At 52.4% G+C, this 25388-nt stretch overlaps 9 protein-coding genes across 9 annotated transcripts; 3 read left to right on the forward strand and 6 right to left on the reverse strand.

The window, feature by feature from the left end:
* Positions 1–182: 182 nt before the first annotated feature.
* On the reverse strand, positions 183–843 carry COCMIDRAFT_3702 (uncharacterized protein; the record flags this gene model as incomplete). Its single annotated transcript, XM_007687949.1, has 2 exons — positions 183–522; positions 578–843. The coding sequence occupies 2 exons, from the start codon at positions 841–843 to the stop codon at positions 183–185; spliced, it is 606 nt and encodes a 201-aa protein (XP_007686139.1).
* A 1646-nt stretch (positions 844–2489) lies between these two features.
* On the forward strand, positions 2490–4083 carry COCMIDRAFT_24768 (uncharacterized protein; the record flags this gene model as incomplete). Its single annotated transcript, XM_007687959.1, has 3 exons — positions 2490–2762; positions 2838–2994; positions 3050–4083. The coding sequence occupies 3 exons, from the start codon at positions 2490–2492 to the stop codon at positions 4081–4083; spliced, it is 1464 nt and encodes a 487-aa protein (XP_007686149.1).
* A 1888-nt stretch (positions 4084–5971) lies between these two features.
* Positions 5972–8920, reverse strand: COCMIDRAFT_24769 (uncharacterized protein; the record flags this gene model as incomplete). Its single annotated transcript, XM_007687960.1, has 2 exons — positions 5972–6588; positions 6631–8920. The coding sequence occupies 2 exons, from the start codon at positions 8918–8920 to the stop codon at positions 5972–5974; spliced, it is 2907 nt and encodes a 968-aa protein (XP_007686150.1).
* A 747-nt stretch (positions 8921–9667) lies between these two features.
* COCMIDRAFT_3705 (uncharacterized protein) lies at positions 9668–10521 on the forward strand (the record flags this gene model as incomplete). Its single annotated transcript, XM_007687950.1, has 2 exons — positions 9668–9757; positions 9817–10521. The coding sequence occupies 2 exons, from the start codon at positions 9668–9670 to the stop codon at positions 10519–10521; spliced, it is 795 nt and encodes a 264-aa protein (XP_007686140.1).
* A 643-nt stretch (positions 10522–11164) lies between these two features.
* Positions 11165–11956, forward strand: COCMIDRAFT_90493 (uncharacterized protein; the record flags this gene model as incomplete). Its single annotated transcript, XM_007687987.1, has 2 exons — positions 11165–11827; positions 11894–11956. 2 exons carry the CDS (start codon positions 11165–11167, stop codon positions 11954–11956), a joined length of 726 nt encoding a protein of 241 aa, XP_007686177.1.
* Positions 11957–12465: 509 nt separating this feature from the next.
* COCMIDRAFT_90414 (uncharacterized protein) lies at positions 12466–13832 on the reverse strand (the record flags this gene model as incomplete). Its single annotated transcript, XM_007687988.1, has 2 exons — positions 12466–13410; positions 13482–13832. 2 exons carry the CDS (start codon positions 13830–13832, stop codon positions 12466–12468), a joined length of 1296 nt encoding a protein of 431 aa, XP_007686178.1.
* A 1617-nt stretch (positions 13833–15449) lies between these two features.
* Positions 15450–20165, reverse strand: COCMIDRAFT_90462 (uncharacterized protein; the record flags this gene model as incomplete). The annotated part of the gene is made up of 4 exons (XM_007687989.1): positions 15450–15985; positions 16040–16096; positions 16147–16513; positions 19326–20165. 4 exons carry the CDS (start codon positions 20163–20165, stop codon positions 15450–15452), a joined length of 1800 nt encoding a protein of 599 aa, XP_007686179.1.
* A 1267-nt stretch (positions 20166–21432) lies between these two features.
* Positions 21433–23275, reverse strand: COCMIDRAFT_3711 (uncharacterized protein; the record flags this gene model as incomplete). Its single annotated transcript, XM_007687951.1, has 2 exons — positions 21433–22545; positions 22610–23275. The coding sequence occupies 2 exons, from the start codon at positions 23273–23275 to the stop codon at positions 21433–21435; spliced, it is 1779 nt and encodes a 592-aa protein (XP_007686141.1).
* A 1016-nt stretch (positions 23276–24291) lies between these two features.
* On the reverse strand, positions 24292–25198 carry COCMIDRAFT_3712 (uncharacterized protein; the record flags this gene model as incomplete). The annotated part of the gene is made up of 3 exons (XM_007687952.1): positions 24292–24409; positions 24493–24779; positions 24857–25198. 3 exons carry the CDS (start codon positions 25196–25198, stop codon positions 24292–24294), a joined length of 747 nt encoding a protein of 248 aa, XP_007686142.1.
* Positions 25199–25388: the final 190 nt, after the last annotated feature.

Here is a 25388-nt window from a genome sequence, read left to right on the forward strand (position 1 = left end):
AAAGCTTGTACACACAAAAACAATGCTATAACCCCCCCGCGTAGGGTAATCCAGAACGCCCTCCACCCCTTTCGTCAAAGACAAGCCCACCTATTCATAGAAACGTGTGAGTGTGTGTTACATAGAAAAATCATTAAGCATCAGGTCAAGGACGAGGCCCTGGGTCTAGTACTACTACCCTTCTAGTGGTAGCCGTTGCCGTGCTTTCCTTTCTTGTGCTTGTCTTCGAGTTTGCTGCCAAGGATGGAGCCTGCTATGGCACCGAGAATGCCGTGGCCGCCCATCTTGTTACCTCCAAAGTAGCCGGCAGCGCCACCACCGAGAGCGCCCATCAGTCCACGATCGCCCTCGGCCTGTGCATTGGGATCTGTTGGGCCGTGTTGGCCTGGCTGGGGCTGGCCATATGGGCTCTGGCCTTGGGGATACTGGTCCTGGGGATAGGCGCCTTGCTGGGGAAATTGGTGCGACGGCTGCTGACCAGGGTACTGGCCTGATGGGGGATATTGCTGTTGTTGGCCATAACTGAAAATGGCGTGAGCATCATGACAGACTTTTGATTGGGAGCATGTTCTCTTACCCCTGCTGCTGGTCATAGGGCGCCTGCTGACCGTGCTGGAAACCGCCGTGTGCAGGTGTGCCGTACTGCTGGTTGTAACCTTGCTGCTGCTGCTGGTAGCCCTGTTGCGGATCGTGATAGCCTTGGCCCTGCTGCTGCTGTGGTGGGTAGCCAGGCTGCTGATATCCGCCCTGGTCCCAGCCTTGCTGAGGTGGATACTGCTGTTGGCCGTGGGGCGGGTACTGCTGCTGGTAGCCCTGGTTGTATTGGTCGTAAGGGCCGGACATGTTGAGCGTATCAAGTGGATGGATAGGATATGTGTGTGTGTGTGGCCAAAAGAAATGAAGAGGGTGCGCGTATAGGCTTGGTGAGGGGCTGGTGAGGGGTATGTTTCTAACGTCTGGTGGGCTGAATGTGTGTGTAGGAGTGAAGGCAGAATCGGACCAACCGGGTCACGTCACAGTGTTATATAGCACTAGAACTTGTTGCTTGCTCAGCTCCTCCTGCCGCCGGATGACTGAGCAGGTGGTGCAGTGCAGCCTTGGAGGGGGCGTAGCAGCGCCAGCGGACATTTCGGAATGCGCTCAGCCTCAGCGAGTTCGGCACAGCCAAACCACGCGTCACGGCTGCATCATCTGCCACATGGCCCGCCACAGTTCGCCTGCCACTAGCCGCTGCTGTCTGCTCTGCCATACGCGCACTTTTTTTGTTTTATCACTACTCCATGCTTGGGCCCCAGAGCACAGTCGATCTCCCCACGGCACCTAAGGCGCCCGTGCCTCAGGAAGGAAACAGTTGATCCGCCCCTGCGTGCCTTGGCTCGAAACATTGGGTGCCTCTGGCTCTCTCTCGCTGCGAAAGAGCCGATGGCGTATGCCGGATCCCGGCGGCGGCCTGACCCTAAACGCGGTCGTATTGTCCCTACACTAAGTACGCACGCAAGATTCGGGTGGAGCAAGCGACGGACCAAACCATGGCAAGGCGAGGCAAGGCGAAGCAAGGCGAGGCGCAGCGATGCCCTTCTGCCCTCGTACGACGCAAACATGTGGCTTGTCTCCTTGACTGCACGGCTCAGCCCTCATCCGCACTGCGCCCGACTTAGCCAAGCTACTGCTGCTGCGTCCTGCACACCACACAAGATGCAAACAATCCACTGCCCACCTATATGCGGGGAACTATCAAAAGGCTTGACTTCCATGTGCGATTTACCTACCTGCCCTCAATATCCAATAGTGGCAGGCCGACTGATAGTCTCACCACGGACCCCTGTGGCGTTTGATCTGCCCCAGAGACGGGCGCTGAAACCCGACCATAGCGCTCTGAGACAACTCTAAGACGATATCTAAAGCTTCCCGAGCCAATTTACTGCTCATTTCTGTTAACCTAACCGTACTCGGCCGTCCTTGGCACGCCGTGGCTACCTGATTCCGCCTTTTGGAGTCTTTTCGGCTCTCAACTGCTACTAAATTCGCCCTTCCTATCCTCCTCCCGGCCCCACTCTTTTACCTCTCTCCAAACTGACATGGGACCAGGAGCGACTCAGCACTAGCCTCCTTCATGCGCTCTCTCAAATGCGACCCCTCGCGCCTGTTGCATGAACGTGTCTCGTCTTGAGAGTTCGCCCAGACTTTCCTTGCTACTCTGCTGACCTACGCTCCTTTCCTTTCTGACCTTCGTTCCGCTGGCGGGCTTGTTGTTAATTACCTACCTACTCATATTCCTTCATTCACCCAAACACCATCCTTAGCCCAATCTCAACCCCCGACTACGCTGGTCGCAGTCCTCCAGGCCTTAGGACTTGAGCCCATCTTCGATCGCGAAGGCTTTTCACATCGCTGGTCGATTGCGCGGATTATGTCTGGTGGAGGAATCGAGCGGCAGGAAGACTGAGAGGGGCTCTCCCTATCCAAAAGCCCATCACATTTCGGACACAATGCCTGCTACACGGCTTCTTGGAGTTTACAACAGAGTCGGTTATGTGGTTGTCGACAAGGATGGAGTCAAGCACAAGAGAAAGCTGCAATCAGAAGAGCCAATGGCCACTATAAACCGCATACTGGGACGATCTCGTTCGCGCCGACAGCAACCGCAACCGAATCCAAACCCAAACGACACGGATTCCGACAGTGAGGACGATGAATACGAGTACTCGGCACCATCGTCAACGTCGACCCCTTCAATCGGATCGTCGCCAGGATCTGGAGCTGTAAGACGAGCACTGCCATTCGAAAATCGTATCTAACTTTGGCAGCTCGTAAACCCATCAACCACCACCACACAGTCTATCCCACCACTGTCTAATCCAGCTGCTCTCGCTGCTAGCGAACCGTCCGAGTCAATGGCAATGGCGCCATCGCCTCTCGCTGAGCAGGGATCCCGCGATACCAGCCCCATCTCGCAAACAACTGAGCACTTGCTCATTGCGGCTGGTTCCATTGGTACGCAGAGACTGCATATCTTGTTTGTTTAGAGTCGTGCTAATGAAAAAAAAAGGTGCAACAATCATCATTGTCATGGTAGTGCTTGCAATTTACACCATGCGAAAACGTGGTCTCTCTATGAGGGATGTTGTCCAGCAGGGCAAACAGCAATTCCACAATGGCCCACCGCCACACCTGTCTTCTCGATACGGACAAGACAAGAAATATGCATTTGATGATGAACGCGGTTATGGCATGAATGATACAATCGACCCCCCTCGACCAGCTGCAATCCCAGTAAGGTCTAGTTCGACGTCATCGCAGAAGCGCTTGCAACCGCTTGGACGCAGCGACAGCTTCGGTCAACCCGCTACTAGAGACGGCAACCAAAGCTTCTTTGACGACGCTCTGTCGCGCGATGGCAACCAAACGCCAGTCTCGCCCAGCTTTCCGATTGAAGGCAAACGGCGGAGCGCATCAACTCGTAACACTAGATCACTGGACAACGACGAGGACTTGCAGTTTGCCGAGACTCCATCACGCCCACCAAGCAACCTCCCAGCTCCTCCATCATTCCGTCAGTTCCTCTCAAACCGCCCTTCCATCTCTCAACGACCTGCGTTTGGAGGTGCAGGAGGCATGGCAAGTAGGTTCAGCTGGACAAACTCGCAGGCTCCTCAAACACCCCATGACCCATCCCGCGATACCGTTGCACAGTCAGTCGCCCGTGAGAGCTTCATGACATCGCGCTCTTCTGTTCCTCGCTTCCGCACTGTCGACTCTTGGGTTAACCAGCAATCTAATCGCGTGGAAGAGCAACGCCTCAAGCAGCAATTCCGCATGACGCAGTCTACTACCTATTCCGATGATGACATTCCTGAAATGCCAGCCCTACCATCCTCTGTTCCCAAGAACACAAATAGTGTTACCAGGCAACCCAGCACCAAGAGTGGACTTGTAGGAAGGGATATTAAGCATCAGAGACACGACACGCAGACGACGGCACCAATCTTCAAAGCGCACCCGGGAACTGAAGTACGATTCAGCACACGAAGCGCAGTGCCTTCTGAGATTCTAGATAGGGGCCGCCAGAACGCCGCACTGTAAAGCCTGACAAGATGTTTTTTTTTACAGACCACCTAACTACCTGTTACTTTGACATAAACACCAACTATTTTTTGCATTCATCCTTGGATTAGCGTCACTTCTGTTGCATCTTTATTGCGCGGTTATGGGAACTGGCGAAAACAGCATTGGGCTGGGGCACGACTGGAATCAAGCGGATTGAATAATACCCACACAACATAACACTCACGCAGATCTACACACACTGCTTCTGGCGCTTTCCGTCTGCATTTTCGAGCTCACTCTATTTCTCCCACAGAGGACATGCGAAGTTATACCCTGGCTCGACCTTTTGTGTAGCTAAAGCTTTTTCATTATAGTTTTTTTGGTCTCTTTCCACTTTGTCTTTTTTTTTGTACATTGCAAACTTATATTCAACATCCATTACCATTTGTGTATGTATGTGTGTGTGCCTATCTCTAAATGACTGTGACATGGTGAACATACTCTCTCTACCTCTCGAATTACTGCGCGCATACCCTTTCTTCTTTTCATTCAGATCACATCGTAATCGATCGCACTCTTTTCTTCTTCTCACAACGCGTGAGACAACGCAACACCAACCTTTCCATCCTTTTTTCCAGGAACTCGTCAATCCGATGGCGCGCAATTCCTTCCTCACTTGCCACACTCTCCTTACCTTTGGCGCAACTAAGGCCCAACGTGTATGAAGACCTATCAGGCCACATCACAAATTCCACCCTGAAGCCGCACACCGCTGACACATCCTACATCTCAGCGTCAATGTCACTCAACGTCAGTTGTCACCCATCCACACGTCCACACACACACACACATGTCGCGCGACACACCCACCAGCCCCCCCCCCCAAACAAAGAAAAAACAAGAAAAAAAGCCACTCTACGTTTCGCACCCGCAAATCTCTTCCCATATGGCACTCAATGTTTTGTCAACCCCCCCGCGCCTCACAATTTGACAAAACACAAAGCGCCACACACACACGCACACACACACACCCATCCCTATCTCGAGTCAATGACGACACCACCACCACCACCCCCAGCCAAGCCCTTTTTCACAACCCCCCTCCCCCTTCCCCACTAATTCCAAAAACAACGATTATCAATTCCATAAACTTTAACACCCGTTTTTTGGAGTCATAGTTGTCGCAGCGCCGTTTCAATCGGAGTAGTCTAGTTCCGACGCTTGGAAATTATTCGGGCTGGGGGGTTTAGTTTTGCCGAGGGGGGCGGGAAGCGGACGTGCCTCGGTTCCTTTGGGGGGGGGGGGGTTTGAAAGAGAGAATGAGAGAGAGAGCGAGTTCTCGGGGGCGGCCTTGTTTTAGGGCCTTGCCTTTTTTTGGGGGAGGGGATTAGGTTTGGTTTGGTTTGGTTTGGTTTGGGACGGAAGGAAGGAAAGAAGCGAAGGGAAGCGAAGGGGAAGCTTGGACTGGGGTTTCTTTCTACACTTAGTTCCGATGGTAGTGGTGTGGTGGTGGGCTTGGTTTGGGGTAGGGCAGGTAGGGCATTTGGCCTTATCTTTCCTTTGGTGGTGGTGGGGGGTAATGTGTATCTATGTTTAGTGATGATAAAGGCGCTTTCAGATGAGTTTAATTCCATAAGGTTTAGATATCGGGGAAAAAAAAGGAGAAACTACAAATTCCTGTCCCCTTTGAACTTAATCGCATTCGCCTTCGTGATATAAACTTTCAATCCGATAGAGCTAGACCAAACGAGCAATGGCAAGTCCCAAACTCTCACATTTCTGATAACGCTACAAACAAATCCCCAAAAAAAACCAAACATTTTTGCATTCCTAAAAGCATACCCAGACAGTTACAAAAAAACACGGGAGAAGAATGAAAGAAAACTCCAGAAAATGCATATCCGTCCGAGAAAAAAAACCCCTTTCAACGCCCGCGCCTAGCAACGTCTTCCAAAAAGCCCAACAAGAATGTCTTATCTACAGGACTCTTGCCTTCAATCGCACTTCCGGGCAAGCCCTGAGTTCCAAGACCACCCACATTCATACTTTCTCCCTGTGACATGCCTACTGCACTATCCACAGGATGACTAGTGGGAGGTGGAATGACGATGCTAGGAGCCGTTCCATCTCCAATACTGCTGATTCGGCTACGATTCGCCATCCCTTCTGGACTAACTGCACCAGCGCTTCCATTTCCTGGCAAAGGACTAACTGGGCTGATAACACCTGACATTGATGTTTTTGGTGTAGGCGCAAAAGGGGAGCGGGCTGGGGGTATTGGACTTTTCGCTTGAGAATTCGGCGAAGGAGATGGCTTACTACCAAAGAGGGAAAGCAGCACATTTTTCTGGTCTGAAGGAACAGAGTCGCGACGGTCCATTGTGGATCCGGGTGGAGGCACAGGTGAGCGAGATGGTGGGATTGCCGGTTGAGCGGGAGGGGGTTGGGGCGAGTTTCCCTTGAACATATCCAACAACCCCTGTGCATGCGGTGTGGGTTTAGTCACGGGTGCTGCTGCAACGTCAATGTCAGTATACGAATCTAGCACAACATGACAGGTAGGTCTAAACAATTGTAACGTACCTGGTCCAGACGAACTCTTTCTGTCAGGCGTCTGTTTCCGCTCTTGCTGCTGAGGACGCTTGAGGATCTGTGGCTTGAATGCCGGTTGAGGTGAGGCTGATACCTCAGCCGGCTGCTGGGGTGACGGAGAAACCTTTGTAATACTTTGTGGAGAAGCCTGAGGAGGACGCTTGAGGATCTGCTGAGGCATGAATGGCATGTTCGTGGCCGGCGAATGCCCAGATGAACTTCCATTTGCAGACTGCCTGTGCTTCTTCATGGTGTCAAAGTCCGGAGCGTTCACTGGGCCACTCACGGTAGCCGATGTAATCTTTGTCCTAGTAGGAAGAGCGTCATGAGCACCCAACACGCCTGTGTTAGGCAACTCGGAGGGATTGGCAGCCGGTTGAGCAGAAGCAAAAGCTGGAGTTGTAGGAAATGCCGACAGCTCCGCAGGTGCCGGCTCAGGACTTGCTAATGGAGGAGTGGGCCTGAACAGCGACAACAACGAATCTTGGTGAGGATTTCTCGGCTTCGGTTGCTCCGGCACAAAGTTAGAGGCAATGGGCGGGGACTGAAACTGCGGTGATTGGAATTGTGGTGGGCTCGCGGAAAAGTGCTGTCCGTGTGGCGAAACAAGTCCATGAGGCAAATGTTGAGGTAGAGGATGTTCTATCCTAGGAGTTGTTTGCTGGTTTCGGTGCAGTGGGGCAGCGACCGTTGTCTGAGGCGATTGCGGAGCTGGAGACTGCCTGTTGTTGGATTTGAAAGAATTCAATAGGCCTAATGCATGCGGGTTGAGATTGGGAGCAGGTAATTTGGATGCAGGTGGTATGACAGGCCTTCCATTGCCTCCCGCAAATTGAGAGTCACTCATGTCATGGGACAACTGTGGGTTTCGCTGGTCAAATGCATGCTGCATCGTTGGAGGCTGGTGTGAGTACATTGAACCTGGATGTTGGGGTGGACTCTGCATGAACTGATGCTGCATATGCTGTGCATGTTGCATATTGTTGAAATGATTTGAGGGTCCTGGAGGTGTGTAGAACGGTGGTGGAGGTCCCATATTCTGCATCTGCGGCGGTCGGGGATGGTGTTGACCATGAGGGCTTGACGGCTGCACAGGTGTAGACATGATCTGCTCGAATGGTGTCTGGGGCTGGCCCACTCCGGGCTGGCTATTGCCCTGCTTGAATAATGCCAGAAGTGGATTAGCCTGCTGCGGGTTCGGAGCTGAATTGCCAGGTGCTTCTACTGCCGAAGATGGCATGCCTACACTAAGTAGGCGTTTAAGTGCTTCAGCAGGGTCCTGGTTTTGCTGCTGTGATGCATATTGCTGTCCGGACAGTTCTGGCAGAGTATCGCTCGGACGGTGACTGCGACCTAGCTGGGCCACCATGTTGGCGAAATCGTCATTTGATTGAGTATTGTTTGTAATCTGGCCAGCGGTGTTTCCGTAGATCCCGGGCTGAGCGTCTTCGTCATCGGTGCCTGCTACTTGTGCTGGTGTAATGTGTGCGCTGTTCCGTAGCCTCTGTCTCCCAAGCTTGTTTTGTTGCTTTATCCACTGTTTCAAAGGCCCGAGGAAGGGGGCAACCATGTAGAAACTGCTCTCCTTGATCAAATCTTGTCCGTGTCCCTGCTGCGGCTGGGCCTGGTTCTTGCGCCTTAAGGTAGGCAAGTCGGTCAGCTTGTACCAGCCAATCTTTGATATTTCCTTTCTTGTTTGTGGCTCAAAATGCGCATCCATTGGCACTCCGCGAAATACGTAAAGCATCATGCTCTGCTCACGCATGGTTACGGTAATCTTCTTCATCTTCTCATCAGGCTCTACTAGGTCAGCCTCCCTCAGGTCGAAGCCAGTCTCTTCCCAGACTTCTCGGACAGCGCAATCCAGGTCCGTCTCTTCCTTGTTAATCTTTCCGCGCGGGAAGCTCCATTTAGCGCCCTTTTTCCATCCCTTGACCAGCACAGCATGTGTCATGTCCTCGTTCAGCATAATAGCCCCGCGCACCGGGACGCGTGTCTTGTAGGCGAGAAACTGCTCATAGGCCTGCTGGTGCAGCTGCTCCGAGTAGGCGGAAAACAACGGGCAGTGCTGGAACATGAGTTGGGAGAACTTGCGCAGGTGCATCGAGGGGAGGTTATTTGGGTCGAGTGGGCGGATGAAGTCTTCGTAGAACCATTGTGCCTCCTCGATCTGGAAGCAGATGCGCTCGACCGACTGCAATTCTTCATTGGGCAGGTTGACGATGAAGCGCACGCAGAGATCATCGAGCCAGTCAACTAGTGTTGTGTTTGTGGGAGTCATTGTGGGATAATGTCTGGCCCGTGTCGAGCATGCCGCGGGCAGCTAGGTGTCGTGCGTGGTGGCGGGGGGACGCGAGCAGGCGTCGGACGGCGGCGAGAACAGAGTTGATAGCGAGTGGTCTAGATGCGGGGGAGCATGTAGATGTAAGTACACAGCCGCAGTGAAAGCAAAAGCGTGGATGGGCTTTGTGGTGTTGATGGCAGGCTGGCCTATCGGAGGGTTGACATGTGGCGGCGGGTTGGGCGTCGGCGAAGGCGATCGATGTGCATTGGGTGTGGCGGCTGTGGCTGTGCTTTTAAAGCATTTCGCTTTGCCATGGCCAGAAGCCATGACGTTGGACTGTCTGGGATCGTCACACAATCAGGGCAGCTCTGACTTCACCGCCAGCACCCTCACCCATTCATTAAGTAGGCCCGTTATCTTTTTTTCTTGTCACTCCTTCAACCTCTATCCTCCACAGAATAAGTCTTTTGCTTGCTTGTTGCGCGACCGCACTCGACAGCTATACATAGGCCAGCGACGCGCCCGTTTCACATTTCCCCGCCCAAAGACGTCGTAGCCAACCAGACCACCCCGCGCGCTTTGATACAGCCGCGCTGCAGCACCACGTCAAAGGCCTCGCCTCATCTTCAAAGACTCTCCAGGCTTTAAAGGCCCGTACAAGGTCTCTGTTTAGAAGCCCGTCAGAAACCACTTGAGCCCCTTTTTTTTAACTCACTACACCCACATTCACACTCACCACCCACCATGGCGAATCTTGTAGCCAAATACGCCATGAAAAAGGCGCTCGGCAAGGAGATGGAAAAGTACCGGGGAAAGAGCGCATCCGGCCCATACGTAAGTTGAGATCTCGTGTTGTATCCACCTTTGTGTAGTACATACTAACGACAGCGCAGGATCCCTTTTACGAGGAAATTCCACACCCAAGGAAGCCTGGCAAAACAAAAAAGGTCAAAAAGGAAATCCCAAGCTACATCCCTCCACATGACGCAGATGTCCTTGCCAAAGCCCGCAAATCCGCCTACAGACTCGACTACGCTCTCTTTTCCTTTATGGGCATTCGGTTCGGCTGGTCTTCGGTGATCGGCCTATTCCCTGCTGCTGGCGACGCTATGTCTGCCGCTCTGACCCTCAACCTCGTTCGCCAGATGATGAAGGTTGAATGCGGTCTGCCTGCTACGGTCGTCCTTCTGATGGTGGTCAATACCGCCATTGACTTTCTCGCCGGTCTCGTTCCACTTCTTGGTGATCTTGCTGGTGCCGCCATCAAAGCCAATGGTAAAAACGTCCGCCTCCTCGAGCAACATCTTGACAAGGTGTACAAGCCTAAGGAGTTGATCGAACGCGAAGCCAAAATGCCTCGGGAATCACGACCGCGTCCTGCTTCAGTCTATATTGATTTTGACGACGAAATCGAAGACCGACGCAACGCCTTCAACGATGAGCATGATGATGTGCGCCGACCACAGAAATCGTACCGTGGCCAGCGCATCTCAGATGAGGAAATGGGTTACCGACAGGACACTCAACGTTCCTACAGAGACGACCGACGCAGAGACGACAGGCCCAGTCGCAACAACACCAGGGGCAGCAGGCGTTAAAAAATAGTTTTCCTTGCGTTTCCATTTCCTATGTTAGATTTTCTCGAGTCTTCTGTTTGGTTACTAGACTGGTGCTAGCACATTTTACAGTTGGCGTTGGCGGTTACCCATACCCTCTTTGAACACTATACCCGGGGATTTTGTTGAATGTACACAACAATGTCATGTATACTCTTTGTAATCTCTCACCTGGTAACACACAGGCCCTAGTCTCTGTTCTATTGGCCGTCCCAGCTTCATGCATGTCTCATGCTTACGAGTTGGTACCTGTCAATTTTATCTATAATTCCTTGCCATTCATTTCCTTACAAGCGTGTGCTTGACGTTTGTTTTCAAGTACCAGTTTGCTTGCCTAGTCACATTGTGCGTCCAATATGAGCGCCTCCTGTCCGTTTGCTTGCCCACTGTCCGTGCGTCTGGTTCACCAACTGTACTCACCGTGAGGTGACGCTGTCTTTACCAATATCTGACTCGTTTTAAAACTTCTATCCTGCAGAGTCCTCTCACTTCAATTGTTCTCTAGAAGCAATCTTTGCGCCAATACACTCGCTCGATTTAGTCTACTGTCTGAACAACACTCGTACATTCTCCCAAGCACCGTGAACAAGATAAAAACACTCACACCCCACAGCTTCAATCGAAAATGCATCTCTCACTTCTCTTCATATTCTTCCTAAACCTCCTCACCACCGCCCTCACGGCACCCAACTCCCCTGCCCTCGCCCCCCTCGAAGGCCTCGACACCTCCACCATCCTCTACACCCCAACCCCAACCCTGATCCACGCCTTCGATGCCGCCATAACCGCAAAAACCAACACCCATGCCGACAATTCCAACGACAACATCGCCAACAACGCCAACGCCAACCTCCTCCTCCTTCCCACGCAAACCATAACCCAAACCGCCCGCGTAACCCAAACCTCGCGGCCCCAAGACCCGGAACCCATAATCCTCTACCCCTTCCACCTAACCCTGACCTCTGCCTGCTCCTCCTCCTCCTCCTCGTACTCCGCCAACGCAACCCTCACAAACGGCAACTGGACATCCCGCATCATCAATCTGACTTCTTCCACGCGCGCAATCGTAGATCATCATATCAGTGGCTACCCGCAGACGTTTAGCGTGGGGCCGTTTGAGGCGCCGAGGGGGGAGTTGCGGTTTGGGTACTTGAATGGGGAGGGGGGGTGGAGGTGTGAGTGGGGGGATGGGGATAAGGATAAGAATGAGGATGGAGAGAGAAGCAGGGGGTGTGGGTGGTGTAAGGGCGGGGAGTGGAGGGTTGCGGGGTGTAAGCGGGGATGGGGGGTTAAGGTGAGTGGTGACTTTCTTTGGAGTTTGATGATGGCAAGGAGTGGGGCTAATGAAGGGTAGATTAAGGAGATGGATTGTGAGTTTATTATGGGGTGGAGGCATCAGTTGAAGGCGGAGGGATGAGGTGGTGTGGTTTTGGGGGGAGGGTGGTATGGGGTGGTGTGGAGTGCGGGAAAGAAGATAAGGCGGAGAGAGAAAGTGGGCGTGTAGTTATGGAGGAAGAGTTAGGGGCTGAGGAAATTGATGCTTCCTCTCTCTGCTCTTAGGGGTCTTCTGCTTGATTCAGAGACATGCAGATTCCACTGCGAATATTTGACTTTCACTAATTTGAATCAATGTTTTATTTTATTAATAGGGTATATAGGACCAAGTACCATGCCTTGACCTCTCCACCCATCTCTTCCAGGTTACAGCTGTATAATCAAATAACTCCGATAACCCAGACCTTGCTACTAGCCAACGAGAGTATCGTGAAAAAAAAAACGAAAACCTATGGTATATAACCGGCGGGGGTATTGATCAAATACAAAAGCCGTCAAAATTCCTAACCCTTTAATCCGACTCTTTCCTCATTCCACCTCTAACCAACATCGTCTTCTCCAATCCCCATTCTTCAAAAACAAGTGTATAGCTTAATCAAAAACTACGCCCTTGGACCCATACTTGAACTCCTCCCCACCCCAGCCAACCGACCGCCTCTCAGGCTTGTGAATCCGTACACACCACAAAAAGTAGTCTTCTAGCGGAAGCAAATTAAGCAGCACTCCATTGCCTACCCAAGCAATCCCGCACACCATAGCGCCAGCAACCGCATCCAGGATAAAATGATTCGCCGTCGCCACAATCGCAATCAGGATAGTAGTTGGATACGCGACACCAAGCGCAATGCACAAAAACCTTCGTAGCGACGGAACACGCATGCGCAGCCCCATCGTCAGCGCCACACTCCTCGTCCGTGCATGCTGCGGGGCTAGCGGAATCGTCATAACCGTTAGGCCGATAAGAAGCGAGTAACCAAAGTGCAGCGAAGGCATCGCAGCGTACTGATTGCAGAATTTATTTTGCGTCCAGACGCTGCTTTCGCCCTCGGCGCCGTGCACGGTGTCTACGAAGCCGAAGCTGCGGGCTTTTTTGCCGACGTCGCCCGTGACGTCTGGGTCGGAGAGTAAGCGCGGGGGCATGCAGGGCCAGAGGGTGAAGATGATGAAGGCGAGGAGGTTGCAGGTTGCCATTGTGCGGCGGCGGGCTGCGTAGAGAGCGGCGCCTGCGGGACTGCCGGATGCTTCGCCTATCGGCTTGTTGTGCATGGGGAGATCGATGCGGTTGCGGGTTGTGGTGTAGTAGTAGAGGCAGACGAGGAAGAGGATGGTGCCGGGGATGTGGATGAAGGAGTAGATGCGGTTTGTCCAGTGGAGAATGAAGGGGTGCTTGAGGAACCAGGCTTGGATGTCGAGTTCGAAGAAGATGTGAAGGCGCTGCTCCAGGGCGATGAGTTGCAGGGCGTGGCGGCGGGCGACGTTGACAGTGCCTTCATCGATGAGGTAGAGTGCGCTTATGCCGCGCCCGACTTGGTAGACCTGCGTTGGGTGACAGCTGTCAGTATTTTGGTGTTTTTTTGGTTGATGTATGCAGGTGAAGTTTGACGTACCCAGTAAATCAGGGCCCAGTACCATGCTTCGACTAAGAAGGGAAACTTTTGGAGCAGTCTTGATAGGAAGTAATCTTGGAATCTACGGGTGTTTGGGCTGACAACTTTTTTGCGCATGCCTAGAATCTTGATTTCGCGCGTCTGCCATGGTGGCTCTTCGTCGACATTGGCGAGAAGTGATGTGTTGGACAGGGGACTCGATCGACCGGACTCGGGTGAGGCGGAGCGAGGCGAGTGGTGATAGACTTTTGGTCGGTTAAGAAGACGGTACTCTGTGTTACGGTTCACCCAAGTACCGCCGAAGAGTAGGGTAATGACCACAAGTGGTTCTATGAAGGCTCCTGCGCCCATGATGTGTGATAGTATGCCAGGTGGGGTATTTGGGCGAACAAAGCAAAAGTATGCGATCTGGAGGGTATTGTTATTTTACAAGAAAGAAGTAGACGACACTGTTCCCCCGGGATGTTGCTTGTTGTTTGTTGTAGGTAGAGTTGACAATGTCTCGAGTAAGCGGACCAAAGACGGATGCGGGCAGATGTATGAGGCGCCAGGCGCAGGGCGTTCGAGCGTTGCTCACTTACAAGGCAACCAGCTCAAAGGCAGGGCAAGTAAGATAGAGGAAGAAGCAAAGAAAACCTTGTGGTATATGCAGGATTTCAGAAATGGGCAGCTAGGAGGGTGCAAAAGAGGACGACGGAGGGCACTAAGAGTAAGCATGGCACATTCATGGTGTCGGCGGAAGAGACGGCATGCAGGTATTGGCGAAGGAGCTCTGAGGTCATGGATTGGCAAGGCGTGCCAGTGGTCGGACGAATGCGAAGTTGCTCTGCGGCTGCCTTTGAGTAGTGCAGGGCGTTGCATGAATAGCCGACCTTCCGAGAAGGAGTTTACTGATGATTTGCCAAAGTGTGCGTCATGACTACTGTACTGTACAGATAGTTTTTGGGCAGCAGCATTCAAGTGCTCACCAGCCCGGACATGACCAAGGTACTGATTGGGAGTGATTGTACACAGGTCAATTGACAATATCAGACTTAGCACCGACTTTTTCGCGATAATACTCGCCCGTCCGGAGGCTCCGATGCTACCCAGCTCGCGATCCGCGCACTCCGTTGGCAGGCCTTTGTAATGCGAGCATCTCACAGTGGGCACGCGACCACGGCGGCAGAGGCTTAGCTTCCGTCCATGGCCGAGGGCTAGGCTCGTTTGGTCCACGGCACGTGATTTACTTGAAAAGGCGAGAGTCGAGATGAGACTGCGTGCACGTGACTTGAGCGTAGCTTCGTCCGCTAGACAGGGCATCCACTCAGCACCAATCATCCATGTGCACGTATCCACGATCTGCCTTGCTTACATACTACTACATACAACCTCTCGAGTAGGCCATGCAGTAAGAATGCAACATCAGCGCCATGCCAATCACACCTCAACGAGCCATTGCTGGTCACATATGCCCACCAAAGCCGACCCAGGCGCTTGAAAACCCAGCTTTCCTAGCCCTGAAATGGCCAAGGCATCAAATTTGCTACACATGTCACGCAATTCACACTGCACAGGTCGCACATACATGTAGGTACAAAGTGTTATTCAATGTCAGCAACGGGCCACGCAGGGAATGCCCCCACCGTCATTCTAATAGGCTCACACGCTCAACGTCTCGCTTCAATCTGAGACGTCAGCAATCCCACCAAACCCAACAAGAAACTTAGTTTACAAAGAAAAAAGGTATCCGCTGGAATATGCAATGAAGCTATCAGTCTTTCGCTCTCCCAAAAAAGGCAGCAATGCATTGTAACAAAGGAAAAGTAGCAATAATAGCTATGGTGTTTGCGGCAGGTATGGATGCGAATAACACCAAGCATTCCGTGACGCCGCGCTGAACGGGACCAATATGTGGTCAACCAAAGTAAGCATAGATGAAGGAAAGGAAAAAAAGAGACAGATGAAAAAATCTGCCTTGCGTCGCTCTTAGCAGGCGACGTTTGTAAATGGCGCACTCTCCTGCAGATCCTCGACCAGAGCATCCACGTTGTTGAGGTACTTGCCTAGCATGTGCTGCTTTTCAGCCTGCGACCGTGTGTGCTTTTTGACTCCATTGCTGCCGTCGTCGGTGCTCCCCCGCCGGTCCATGGCTGTCCTGACCTTGTCGCGACTCCGCTGAGGGCCCGAGACGGGCATTTCGGGCATGAGGTAAAAGTACAAGAACTCGAGCAGCTTGACCTTGACGCCCTGTGTTGTCTCCTCGTCCTTGAACAGACTCGTTACTGTGAGCAGGCCGTCCATGTGCTCAAATATCCGCGTGTTTTGGGGTGTGGCGAGCAGGGCGGAGACGAGGACGAGGAGGGCTTGTGACTGGATGGCCGGGCAGTTGTAGGGGTCGAGTAGGTCGAGGAGAAGGTTCATGTATACCTCACGCCCGAAGATGATGCGCGACGGGGGGTGTAGCAGGAGGAGGCCTTGTATGTTGGAAAGCGACGAGAGGATGAGGATGTCATTCTGGCCATCTGTAATCATGGTTAGCTCTTGGCTGTCATCAACTCTGCGTGCCTCTCTCCTACCTTTGCTACTACCCATACCAAGCAATCGATCCAGACAGTCGGCTACCCTGGTCACAACTTTACACTATTAGCATCTTGACCGTTGTTGATCTGCTGACTCAACCCACCATTCCATTCGAACCCCTCTTGTAGGCGAAAAAACTCTCGGAAGGCGAGATCGTCTGATAGCTGTCCCAACTTCTTTGCTGTGGCTTGTTGTTGTTGTTGTTGTTGTTGCTGTAGTTGTTGCTGTTGCTGTTGCTGTTGCTCACTCAGAGTGATTGCTGAGGCATTCCGGCGATGGCCTGGTGTGCTGGGTTTCGACTTTGCGCCAGAGAGACAAATCTGCGCCAGCATGCCCTCAATCTGGCGTAATCCCTTGCGAATTTTCTGCGTATCCTTGGACGCAATATTGTCAAAGGCGAGCGATAAGAGAGCCTCCATGGCGGATAAAGTGACGAGAATCCTTGTGGCGGGGTTAGTGGCAGCTATCAGCTCGACTTGTATGCTGAGACGATGAGGCGGCGGCGAGGGTGTTGAGGCGAAACGTCGAAGCTGTGGAATGCAGGAGTCGGAAGGGCGTGTGTTTCGCGAGGGGGCTAAGATGCAGCTAGAGGTTCCTTTTTGCGGAGAAGCCCTTCTGGTGAGCCTTGTGTGGGCCGAGATTAGGGAATCGCAGGTGAGCTTGATAGAGCTAGGTGCAGGGGTGTATTGGCACCTTGTAGCATCGATAAACACCCGCCGTTGCCCCGGCGACACTGGCCCGCCCGCGGCGGTTCGAGCCGTGCACTCACTCACTCGCCCGCCCTGTCCACCACCACGCCAGCCTATGCCAGACTACGCCAGCCCTCAATCTTGCTCGACATCCCTACCTTGCTGCAACATGTCGTTTCTCATTTGCTGTGCCCACACGTTCGGCCACCATGAGCCCTGCGCCAATCGCGATGGGCAACGCGACAGTGCGCATAACATGCTTCGCTTCCCCCTGACTCAAACCTGTTCTGATCAACGTCATTTCCAGCTCCAGGCCTTTGGCCATTTATTTCGGTTGCGGCCAAGCCAAGCTGCGAGCACGACAGATGCACACTGTCGTGGCTGACTGGGCTGCGCTCTGTCCTGTTCACCGGTAACTCTAAACTAACCCACAATGGCTGACCGCGCCCTTCAAATTGCCTTCTTTTTCCACTGCGGGGCTACAAGGCTGCAACGCCATACCTGATACTTCTTTGCATCCCCCCACACTCAGTCGTAAACGGGCCGGAGGAATGCCTTCGGTATACATTATCATCAGACAAACGGTTCAGCCTTGTGCTGAGTGGCAGCGCACCAGGCATCCAGCACCCTCAAGCCTCGGCAACCTCGTATTTCGTGTACCCCTCTCATAAAGACTTGACTCTTCATGGCCCATCAATCTTCATCTGTTCTGCAGCTGGACAGATCCTTGTTTTGTAAATTCCTTCGCACAAAGTCAGATCGCTTCAGCGGCCTGCTAGACCCAACATGACATCCTCCAGACACCTCCCGAGGACGCCAGATGTCAAATTTTATGCACTCTTCATTATCTTGCACATCATAAACATCGTCATCCGCTTCGTTATGCTGGCACCGAACATCTATTACCAGAACCATGCGACACTCCACAACACCATAGTCAGTGACAACCTCGTGCTTCACAATGGCACCTACGATCCAACCATCGTGACCGGCGAAAGGCTTGCAGACTGGTGGAGTACCTTTGCTTTTTGGTGGGACATTGCAATTTGGATACCATCTTTATGGCTGCTACCGCCATTGCATCTCCCAATCGTCGTTGGGGATGTCCTAATTGCCGTCTACACAGCGCGTATTGCGCACTACCAAAGCGGATACGTGCCCACGGCGAAAAGCGCGTGTAATGATATGTCTGCTTTTGACGACCATCGACCTCCAGGGACTAATGAGAGCTTCTTCGCTGCTGCGGCCAGGCTAAATGCAACTGTTACAACCCCTAAGAAAATATGCAGGGACTTTGTGGAAGAATGGCAACTTGGCATCTCTATAGTGTGAGTTATTCATGCCCCCCAAATCATCATTGACCACTAACATTCCTAGCTTCTTCCACGCCTTGATGGCATTTTTTGGTATTGTCTCTGTTGTTGGCTGCATATCAATTGCTAAACAGCAACTCATCAAGTTCTTGTACACAATGCAGGCATATGCTATGTTGCTCTTGCGGTGTATCGCTTATATGCCCAAAGCAACCGTGATGCTTGTTCCTTTTATTCTATACACTACCCCAGTCTTTATCTTCCGTTTGTGTTTACCTAAAAAGGCAAAAGTACCAGTTCGAACAGCGCGCCGGTATGCCGCGAAAACGGCACTCGGGGCGGAGCAGAAGACTGAGATTGCGCTCAAAGAGCTGAAGACGCAAATTTTCAATAAGGATACTATAGGGAGGTATCAAGGCACCGACGGGGAGCCTACGCAACTGGCACAATTCCTCGGCATATACGACATGCTCATGATGGTCACCCAACACCTACACTATGTCGATGTCTTGAGCCTGTCTTCTGTCTCCAAATCTGTCCGCAACTCGGTCCTCCCTCACGATGATCTTCACCGCCGCCTTACCCTTTTCAAACGAAATACTTGCCTCGGCGGTGGCGCGAGAACTCCTTGTTCGGTGTGTTGGATCCCGATATGCTCGGACTGTTTCAAGTCCACCTCGTTTGTACAATCGGCCCCACAACACCACCTGGACAACTGCATCCCATACTGCAAGACCTGCTACTATCAATACGTTGCGGTTAACAGAACCCGTAACGTCCCAAGACATAAGGGTATACAGTGCAAATGCGTTCCTGATGCTCCTTGGTGGTCCACTATGTACCATCGTATGCTCAATCCTCGCACATACCAAGGACCCAAACAGAATCTCAGCGAAGTGCCCTTATCTGTTTGCAACAATTGCATCCAACTATCAGTTGAAGAGATCAAGTCAAAGAGGACCGCGGCTGCAAAAGCAATGTTGAAGAAGGGCCATTCAGTTCGTGGGTACAGGTGGAGCATATGTATGAGACCGCTTTGCGAGAAACCGCTGAATGGCGGTCCAAGATTTTGGGTTTGCACTCGGTCAGGTTGTAAAAAAGAATGTACGAGTTCTTTGCACCAAGCGTGGGGTGAACGTAGCAAAGAAGTGGAAGAAGCAGTATGAGCTTATACGCATTTTATACCCCTTCATTCCTATCCAACTACTATCATGTATATCATTATCAAAACCCACATTCTTCACAACCCATCAAGCCATCACCGCCGCAAACACCCCAACCGCCAACGCCACCGTCCCACCCGTTACCTTCCTCGCCGCCCCGGTAAATTCCGGCAACCCGCTCTGCGTCGTCGGTGACGCCACACCCCCAGTCGCATTTGTCGCATTCCCACCCTGCACGACTTCGAAATTCGCACAAGCAATCCTCGTCGTATTCCCCGTATGCAACACAAACGCCAGTCCCCCAAAATATCCCTCGGATCCTTGCTCAACGCTCAGATACGGATCCACAAATTGCGCCTCGAAACTCCCTTCTGAAGTGATTTTCCCGCCGTCCTTCCCGGCTAAATCACCGACTTGACATGTCTGTGGCGAAGAAGCGTCCCACATGTAGAGTTCGCCGCGGTTCGTGGGGTCGAGATGGCCGAGTGTGGCGGTGCAGTTTCCGTCGCTGGGGACGGGGAGGGCGTGGATGTGCCATGCGAAGGGGCCATATTGCGCTTGATCCGGTAGATTTGTCAAGTTGACGGTGAAGCGGACGCCTTGGGGGTCGCCGGCTGCGTCAATGGTTCCTGTGACGGTGGTGTTGACGTAGGGATTGTATTGGACATCTGGGAGTACGGCGCGGTAGGTAGACGAGGGTTGATTTGGGGATGCGGTTGCGGTACCCTGGAGGCCGCCGGTGGCGTTGGGGAGGTAGCCTGGTGCGGGGGGTAAGGGGGAGATGATGGCACATTGGAGGGTGTCGACGCCGGTGAAGGGGGTTGCGGTGGGTAGGGCGGGGATGACGCCGGATTTTGTGGTGGAGAGGAAGACGGGGGGTGGTGCTGGTTCTTGGACTTGGGATTGCGCGGTGGTTAATGGGATGAGGGATAGGATGGGGAGGAGTTGGGAGAGCATTTTGGACGGTGATGGAGCGAGCATGTTGAAGGGAATGGAAAGTGAGGAGATCTCTTTATTGGGCATTCTACAGAATGTTCGAGGAATAAAAGTATTTCCTCACTTACAAGCCGCATGCCATAGTCCATCAGTCTCGATACCTCCTTCCCCAGTGACATCAACACACTCTCATCCTAATTCCTCACCCTCCTCTAATAAGAACCCCCATCCCTCCAGACAACCCCGGCTCAAACATCTGTGACAATTACAACTAACCTCACTCGCACCGCCAACCGCGCCGATCTCACCCACCAAGCCTCGTCTCTACGCATAGCGTGGCTACTACGGCTCACTCGTGCCGTTTTCCCCTCTCCCATCCATCTACACCTCCCCGCATCATCATACAACTATCCATAACCAGAATATCAGCAAGCCCAATCCACACCCCCGACATTACCCACGGTAAGAAAAACAACTGCTGGTAAACGAGCGCCCTTGGGCTCTAGGCTCGTGGGTGTTGGACTGTTGCATTAGCGTCATCTGGAGTACATACATGCACCGATGAACCGGTGCCTGACATCAACATTCCTGCACCGTTGCGGTTTGATGGATGTAGATGTGTGGGTGCGAGATGGTGGGTTGAGGGTGTGATGTTAGGACTTGGTGTTTGCGGGGTGGTGTTAAGCGAGGTGAGGGAGGACTCGGCGGATAGGGAAGAGAAGATGATGATGATGATGCGTTGATTCTAGGGGGGGAAATGGAGCTTCGAGGATGTGAGGATGGGTAGGGGTGGTTGATGTTGGATCGCTTGTGCTTAGAGTGGAAGATGGATGGTGGGTAGGTTGGATATGTGCTTGGCTATGTGGATGTAGATGAATATACTGTCGTTGTATTCCAGGATGGTAATCACGAGGTTCTTTTTGGTATCCCTGGGCCTTTTTATCTTCTGCTTGTTTCTTCCGAACCCTCGAACTAAGATGGGTATGCGGTAAAGTACTGGACGGTACAAGATAGGTCAGCTATTACAGTACGGAGCTCAGACTGAATGCTTTGAGTATTAATCGCAAAAGCAGCCGGCCTGATAACCCTCTAAGTAAGCTGCCAGGATGTGTGAATCGAACAAACTAGGACGAATAAGTCTCAACGAGAATTACTTATGTTCGAGCCCGTGTATGCTAAGGCTATGCTGGAAATTGTGCTAGGAATTAAATGATAGTATTCTTCGTAGGCCTACACAACCCTAAACTTCCCTAATTCTCCCCTCCCACCATCACCATCATCACCCAACTCACGCCTGAAACCCCTTCTCAAACCCCCTCAACCACACTCCCGCTGCATACGCCCCCGGATCAGGAATCTTCGACCTATCGCTCCCATCCTCGGCAATATACGTAGCACGCCCAAATTTGGCTTTCATATCCTTAGTCCCATCCGCCTTGTCCTCGGCAACCTGCACACTCTTTGCAAAGTCCTTGGTCTCAGCCAACGTATTAATGAACGGAATAAGCACATCCATGACCGTTCTGTCGCCCTCCCTCGCGCTAGTGTAGTTCTTTAGATTCTCAAGCGCGGATAGTGCGGAAGAAGCAAACGTGGATATGTCGAGAGGAGCGTTTTGTGAAAGTGTAGCTGTGGCGAGGGCGTTGGTAAAGGCAGTGACGAGGATGGAGAGGATGGCGCCGAGAGAGCCGCCTACGTCTTCGACGTTTTCGCCAATGCTTTCTAGGAGCGCGAGAATGGGCGGTGGGTTCTGCTCGACGGCGTCGATGTTGGCGAGAATACTCTTGCATACGCCTGCTACGGCTTCGCCGCAGTCGCCGTCGCCCATTTGGAGATCGTATTGGGTGATTCTGGGCTCGGCTGCTAGGGCAGCTTTGCATGCTGTTCGCAGCGCGGGGATGAGAGAAGCTGGGGTTGCAGGGCCTTTGTGGAGTGTTGACTTTTCAGACAGCGCGGCGTTGGCCTTGTTACGTAGTTCCTCCGTTTCCTTGTTGATATTGACGGGCTTGAAGCCGTTCTTCGGCCATGCGGGAGCGTTTGTAGGGGCATCGAGTAGAGCAATGATTTCTTCGTCCTTGACACCCATGGATTTGGCCATGCCGCTCATATTGCCCAGTGTGATGCTGAAGCCTTGGGCGTTGAGCGATGTCTCGAGCACACCAGCGTAGATGCGTGTCGGCTCAATGCTCCAGTCTCGTTTTAATGCTACGAGGGCTAAATTCACCATGGCATCAAATTCCAGGTTTGACAGGCCGCCAAAGTTGTTGACGAGCATTACTACGTTGTCACCGGGGTTGAACTTGACGAAGGCGCGGTCGGAGTCTGAGGGGTCTAGGAGATACTTGAGCATCTCCTTGATAACGTCTTCTGGACCAGGCATCGGATGTATAGTTCGCAGGCCCTAAATCTTGATAAGTATGACTTCTTCTTGAGGAAAAAGAGCAAGGCGAATTCTCTTCACTTACAGGCTCGTTATGAATTCCCATACCCACAACACAGGCATTGTCCTGCACACTCTCAAACGCCTCTCTTCCAGGAACATGGCAATGATCCAGACTCGTCCCAATCGTAACCAGTTGCTCATTCCCCAGCTCACCCATCTTCCTACACCGCTCAAACGCCCAGCCCTGTAGTGATGCACCACCAATCAGCTTGATAACGAGCAAGTTACCCGCCAGCCCTCTCCGCCCGACTTTCCCACTCTGAGCACGACCTAGCGCCGCGTCTTCAGCCATGCAAACGACATCGACTTTGTACCCTAGCGCCTGACCCTTTTCCCTCGCCAGCCCAAAATGCAGCATGTCGCCTGTATAGTTTGTGATGCAAAGTATTATGCCCTCTGTACTTGGTACGTTTCGCATGCCCGCCATAACTTGCTTCGTACTCGGCGACGCAAAGATATCTCCACACACAGCAGCCGACAACATGCCGTCGCCCACGAAACCCGACCACGCCGGCTCGTGACCCGAACCGCCGCCAGACACGATGCTGACTTCATTGGGTCTGTGAGATAGGTTGTAGACTACGCGGTTGGCCTCGTCGAGCGCCATGTGCTTGTTTCGTGCGCAGAGCGAGCGCAGCGTGTGCAGCACGACGCCCTCTGGGTTTGGGAAAAAGTGTTTCCGCGACATGATTTCGGATGTAAATCGTGTGTAAGTTGGGATCGATAATGTCGACTTTCCTCAGTCCAGTTTCTAACAAGCAGTCTTATTAGTATTGCAATTCATCCCATATTATCCGCCAATCGTACCGGTATTTTCCCAGGAAAGCGGCCCTTCTACATATCTTACTTACATGTGCTGTACACTAGGCCTTTGTCACAATCCCACACTAAGGAATTTCTCAAATCCAGCGTCCTGATAAATTCACCAGGCTCAAATTAAAAAAGTGAAAAGGCTGAATACAATTTGTTCCAAACCCCTCTCCTTCCGGGTGCCATCCGCACCTTTTATAAACTCTCTTCCCCGCTCCTCAACCCCCCACCCCCACGACCCTCCGACCCCGCGCCCACCTCGCCGCATCTATTTGGACAATCTACGGCACAATCATTAAAAGCTTCTACGGCTATTCACGAAAAAAGGCCCGTAATACCCAAAAATATCCCGGCCCAACAGCAGTATGAGATTGCCCAATACGTAAAAAAGGTATACTGTTTTCAGGCTAAGGTGGTTGCATGTGGTTTGGAGCTTGGTTTGCGCCGGGATTACCGGTTTGGGAAGTGCCGGAAATTGGTATAATACTAGATAGGTGGCTTGCAGGGTCGGTCTGGGCTCCGAGGTGGACCGGAGGGGAATTGCGGCTTGTGCTCTGATGACATCGTTCGATGGTCAGAGTTGACTTTTGTGGATATTAACGGCATATTGGATATTTGTAGACTAGAATAGTTGATGGACTGATCATGTGGTAGTATGTTCCGGTGCCCATGCATATGGTCTTACACAGGACATTATCTTCCACGTAAAAGTCGTTGGCTCTGTTTTTGGCAGTGAATATCCCGACCATATATCTATCAGGCCCGTACTCCTAACGCATCGGTATCTACGTGACTACCTGTCTACTACCCACAACTGACTAGCCCAAGTACACAACAAGCGTTCCAAAGAGACATCAAGCAGAGCGGGAGCAAAGCAATCTCAGCCACGATCTCCTAGTCAAACATGATCTTCTTGCCCTTCAACAGTGTGCCTCCCAGCAGCTTACCAACCGCGTATCCAATATAAGCGCCCGTAACGATGGTAACTGGCCACTTCTGCCACTCGCGGTCCCTGCACATGATTAGTCTCTCTGCTTCACAATTCTCATCTCGACGCAATTTCTGGTTGAGCAGATAGGTCTAGGGGAAACTCACCAGTCCAAGGGAATAGGGACTGCGCCTATCCAAGCACCAAGAACCGTGCCAATCAGTCCGCCATAGACCTCATCTATTGGCAGGAGCAGTGCAATAATCTGCCTCCATGTATCGCCGTCGACACCGTGTACATAGATCAGAGGCAGGGTGCTCAGGAGCGCCACATGAGCACCGCAAAGTAATGTGTGTGCATGGTGCGTAGACACGGGTGCACCGAAGAGAACGAGAATGGCCGTGAGGAGCGGCGTCGCAGCGAGTGCGGACAGGAGGAGGGATAAGAAAGCCGGCTGTGACAACACGTTAGCTCTTCCCTAAGATAAGAGACATTTCCAGCAACGCTGCCATGCTAGTACAAGACACGTACCACAATCTTCGAGTTCAACCCTTGTTCCAGCTTCGTCGGTGCCTTTCCCTTCTTCTCACCCGGCTTCTGTTTCCGTATCGAAGGCGTGCCTCCGGTCGGTGGGAGACATACGGCTACAAAAGCTATCTGCAGCACAGCGAGTGGTGCGAGGGTGCTTAGCAACGTGGGCACTGGATCTGCGACCAGAGCGGGGAATTTGAGCGCGTAGACAGAGAGAACGAGTATTGGATGAATGTGCGTGTACAGACGCGCTGTGTCGTTCTTCAGTGGCTCAATTGGCGCGGCGGTCGAGGCCTGGTGCTTTGATGTCGCGTTTGCGTTGATGACAGTTGTGCTGGCCATGTTTGCGAATTAAATGGGTGGTAATGAATATGCGGGTTGAGTTGAACAGAAGACACGTCAATTCGAGGTGGAATGTTTTTCTACTGGGCTTTGCAAGGAGCGTGGATGGCGCCTGGCCGACTGGGGTGTTTGTTGGTCAGGGTAGTTGCAGGAGATCGCGGAACTGAAAGTTTCGAGATGACGCTGGTGG

This window comes from Bipolaris oryzae (assembly GCF_000523455.1).
Source record: "Bipolaris oryzae ATCC 44560 unplaced genomic scaffold scaffold_36, whole genome shotgun sequence".
In the NCBI taxonomy this organism is placed as follows: domain Eukaryota; kingdom Fungi; phylum Ascomycota; class Dothideomycetes; order Pleosporales; family Pleosporaceae; genus Bipolaris; species Bipolaris oryzae.